At 68.5% G+C, this 4016-nt stretch overlaps 1 protein-coding gene across 1 annotated transcript; it reads left to right on the plus strand.

Moving 5' to 3' along the window:
* Nucleotides 1–2029: 2029 nt before the first annotated feature.
* Nucleotides 2030–4010, plus strand: ABI3 (ABI family member 3). The gene is made up of 3 exons (XM_015615813.3): nt 2030–2224; nt 3048–3215; nt 3604–4010. The coding sequence occupies exons 1-3, from the start codon at nt 2108–2110 to the stop codon at nt 3928–3930; spliced, it is 612 nt and encodes a 203-aa protein (XP_015471299.2). The 5' UTR covers nt 2030–2107; the 3' UTR covers nt 3931–4010.
* The last annotated feature ends 6 nt before the right edge of the window (nt 4011–4016 follow it).

A 4016-nucleotide genomic window follows, 5' to 3' on the forward strand; every position in this document is an offset into this window, starting at 1 on the left:
ATCCCTGGGGTGTCCCAGGGCATCTCTGGGGTGCCACAAACACCTGGCCAGGTGTGGGGCTGGGAGGGGTTCAGGGATGTGGGGCTGGGAGGGGTTCAGGGATGTGGGGCTGGGAAGGGTTCAGGGATGTTGGGGTGCTCCTGCCCAGCTCTGGGGGTCGATTTTGGGACTCGGGGTTCTTTTCCTTGGTCCAGGAAGGAAGGAAGGTCCCCTGAGGTGCCAAAGTGCAGAACTCACCATTTGCCTCTCGTTCTTCACCTCCTTCTTCAGCTGGTCCAGCTCCATCTTCAGCAGCTCTTTCTCTGTCATGTCCTGAGCCATTTTTGCCCTGGAACTGCGGGAATCAGCGATTATTGGGATTCCTGCTGTGTTCCAGTAGGGTTGGGACCCCCCCCCCAGTGCCCCTGAGCGGCGTCTTGGAGCATCTTCCCAGCTTTCCCAAGGAGTTAACACATTTCAGTCTCCATTTCCTCCGGGTTTTTAGGGCATGGCTCCTCCATCGCCCTCAACTCCATTATCTGCACAGCCCTGGAAGTTTTTGGGAGCGTGGAGGTTGGGGAAACCCAACCCTTTTCCCCCAAAAAAAACCCCACGGCACGCGTGCCGCGCCCACACATCCCCGGGAGCTCCGCAAGGAGCCAGAAACGGGCGGGGAGAGCGATTCCCGATCCCAAAACCCAGCTGGAAGCAGCCGAGGCACTCACCCGGGGGGCTCTGGGGCCGCTCAGAGCCCCATGGAGGGGAGAGGCGGCTCCTCGGGAGCTCCTCGGGAGCTGCGGGGCTCTCGGGGCGCTCCTGGAGCAGATGTCCCTGTCCTAAGCTGCTCAGCCCTCGGCAGCCTAAGCCGGTCAGGTGTCGGGAATTAGCCCCGAGAGGCGGCTAATCGGGCTGGGAGGGGCAGGAAGGGAGCGCTGGGACACCTGGGGACAGCTGGGGACAGCTGGGGACTGCTGGGGACTGCTGGGGACACCTGGGGACTGCTGGGGACCGGATCCTGCCCGGTGCGCCGGGAGTGATCCCGGGGAACAGCCACGGGAATGGCCCGAGGGAATGATCCCGGGGAATGATCCCCGGGAATGACCCCTGGAATGTCACAGGAGTGACCCCTGGAATGTCACAGGAATGACCCCAGGAATGACCCCAGACCTGACCCCCGGGAATGTCCATAGGAATGACCCCTGGAATGTCACAGGAATGGCCCCAGACCTGACCCCTGGGAATGTCTGGTCACAGGAATGATCTCTGGGAATGGTCACGGGAATGACCCCCGGGAATGACCCCAGACCTGACCCCAGGGAATGACCCCAGACCTGACCCCCGGGAATGACCCCATAAGTGCCCCGAACCTGCCCCACAAGTGCCCCGGGCCTGTCCCGGGGGTCCCGGCTGTTCGCCCGCCGGTTCGGGAGGGGAGCTGGGCCGCGGGGAGCCGCGGGAGCCGCTCGGTCCCGGAGGGGAGCGGAGGAAATCCATCATTTCCCTGGGGCCGGGGCTCAGGAAGGGCCCGGCCCCAGCGCGGGGGGCCCAGGGGACAGCCGGGCGTGGAGGAGCAGCAGCAGCAGAGGGCGGAGGGGCTTCCCAGGCACCGGGGGAAGCGGGAGTTTCCTGCGGCCTCGCCCGCGGGGATGTGAAAGGTCCTTAGCGAAGGACGCGCTGTCCCCAGCGAGGGGGGCCCGGGCACCGCGGGGCTCCCCGGGCTCGTCCCGAGCGCTGCCAGCCCCGGGAGAGGCACCGGGAGCATCCCGGGATCCGGGAACGTTCCCTTCCCTGAGCCTCCATCAGCCGGGCGGGGCGCCAGGGACAGCCCGAGGATCCCGGGATGGGCCCCGGTGGCCCGGGGGTGGCGAGCACAGCTGGCAGAGAGAGGGTCCGGATGGTTTTGGGGTCAGGATCCTCTTGGGACCGGGATGATTTGAGGGTCGGGATCCTCTTGGGTTCGGGATCCTTCTGGGGTCGCTCCCCGACCCTGCAGCCCCTCTTCCCGTGCCGGGGCTGTCCCCACAGGGTGGGCTGTCCCGGGGACACGGGGACACGGCGGGCCCCGCCTCAGCACCTCCGGCAGCCTCAAAACGGCGGCGGGGAGGAAGTGGGAGCCGAGCCCGGCGCGATGTCGGAGCTGGAGCGGCTGCAGCAGAGCGAGCTCCCCGCGGGCCGGCAGCGCCTGCGGGAGCAGCACGGGAACCTGCTCAGGGTGGCCGAGTATTGCCACAGCGGCTACCTGCAGGTCAGGGCCCGCGGCCGGCAGGGCTGGGGGCGATCCCGGCCGGGCTGGGGGCGATCCCGGCAGGGCTGGGGGCGATCCCGGCAGGGCTGGGGGCGATCCCGACAGGGCTGGGGCGATCCCGGCCGGGGGCGATGCTGGCCGGGCTGGAGGTGATGCTGGCCCCGTTGGGGGCGATGCTGGCCCCGTTGGGGGCGATGCTGGCCCCGCTGGGGGCGATCCCGACAGGGCTGGGGCGATCCCGGCCGGGGGCGATGCTGGCTGGGCTGGAGGTGATGCTGGCCCCACTGGGGGCGATGCTGGCCCAGCTGGGCGCTCTCCGGGGGTGGCCACTGGACCTTTTGCTCTGGGAGCCCGAGCATCACTGCTGGCTCCCGGCCCAGCTTCCCCTGCCGCCCTCTGCTGCCTTTTCCCGGTGCCTTGGGCTCCTCTGCTGCGCTTTCCCGGGACGGGAACCGTGAGGAACCCAGAGGGAGCGTGGCTGGGGCTCCCCAGCTGCATTTCCCCATGCCTGGGGCTCCTCAGCTGCATTTCCCCGTGGCTGGGGCTCCTCAGCTGCATTTCCCCCTGTCTTGGGTTCTCCTCTTGCTCCGCAGCAGCTCTGCTGGTGGGTTTGGGGTGGAGGGAGGGTTCTCCAGGGCTCGGTGCCTCTGGAGGAACCCGCGGGGGCCCAGCAGCGCCTCCTGGGTCGCCGCAGGGGCCCGGTGACCCCCGGAACCTTCTGGAACCCCGTGAACCCCCGGCTGCTCCCGCCCGGGGCCGGGGGAAGCGTGAGAAAAGCAGAAGGAAACAGCCCCGGCGCCACCGCCGCCTCTGTCCCCCCCAGGCCGGCGACAAGAGGAAGGCGCTGGAGGAGACGATGGCTCTGAGCACGCAGGCCCTGGCCAGTGTCACCTCCCAGCTCAGCAGCCTGGCCACCGCCTTCCTGCGCCTGCTGGAGCTGCAGGCGGCCCGGCTGCGCCGGCTGGAGGCCGACATCACCTGCGTGGCACAGGTGGGGCCGTGCCCGGGGGGGTGGGCTCTGGGGAAAGGGCTCCGGGGGGATGGAGACCCTCCCCGAGCTCTGGGAATGCAGAACCGCACCCCGGCCTGGCGGGGAGCTCGGGGGTGTTTTATCATCACACCCAGAAATCCCAAACTGCCCCAAAATCTCCGAGCGGGAGCTCAGAGCGTTCCCGAGCTTCCCCCGCTCCGGGCCGGAGCTTGGGGACACTTGGGGACACTTGGGGACACTTGGGGGACACTTGGGGACACTTGGGGACATTGCTGGGGGGAGCCGCCGGTCACCTGAGCCCCCCAGAGCAGGGACACGGCGCTGGGGGGGACCCGGGGGGCTGCGGGTGGCCCGTGGTGGCACTTTGGGGACGGCGTGGCCTCGGCAGAGGGTGGACATCCACAAGGAGAAGGTGTCACGGCGCGAGATCGGCACGCTGACCGTCAGCAAGAGGCTCCCGAGCTGCCCCAAGATCGCGGCCCCCCCGAGCCCCCCCGTGCTGGAGCCCTATCACCGGACACCCCTGAGCTTCAGCGCCCTGGACGGCGTCGGCCACGGGGTCAAGGTCAGGAGGGGCCCCACGGGTGGCATTTCTGTGTCCCCGCTGTCCCCAGGGTCCCCGAGGGTGCAGAGCCCTCTTTCCCAGCTCTGGAAAATCCCCACAGGAGGGGTTTGGGAGCCCCAGACCCGCCCATGGAGCCTTTCCCAGCTCTGAAAGGTGCCCAGGAAAGAGTTTTGGAGACTTCCCAGCCCCACTGAAACTCCCTGACTGCAGAAATCCCCCACGAGGGGGTTCAGAGT

This window comes from Parus major, unplaced genomic scaffold, assembly GCF_001522545.3.
Source record: "Parus major isolate Abel unplaced genomic scaffold, Parus_major1.1 Scaffold273, whole genome shotgun sequence".
Classification (NCBI taxonomy): Eukaryota; Metazoa; Chordata; class Aves; order Passeriformes; family Paridae; genus Parus; species Parus major.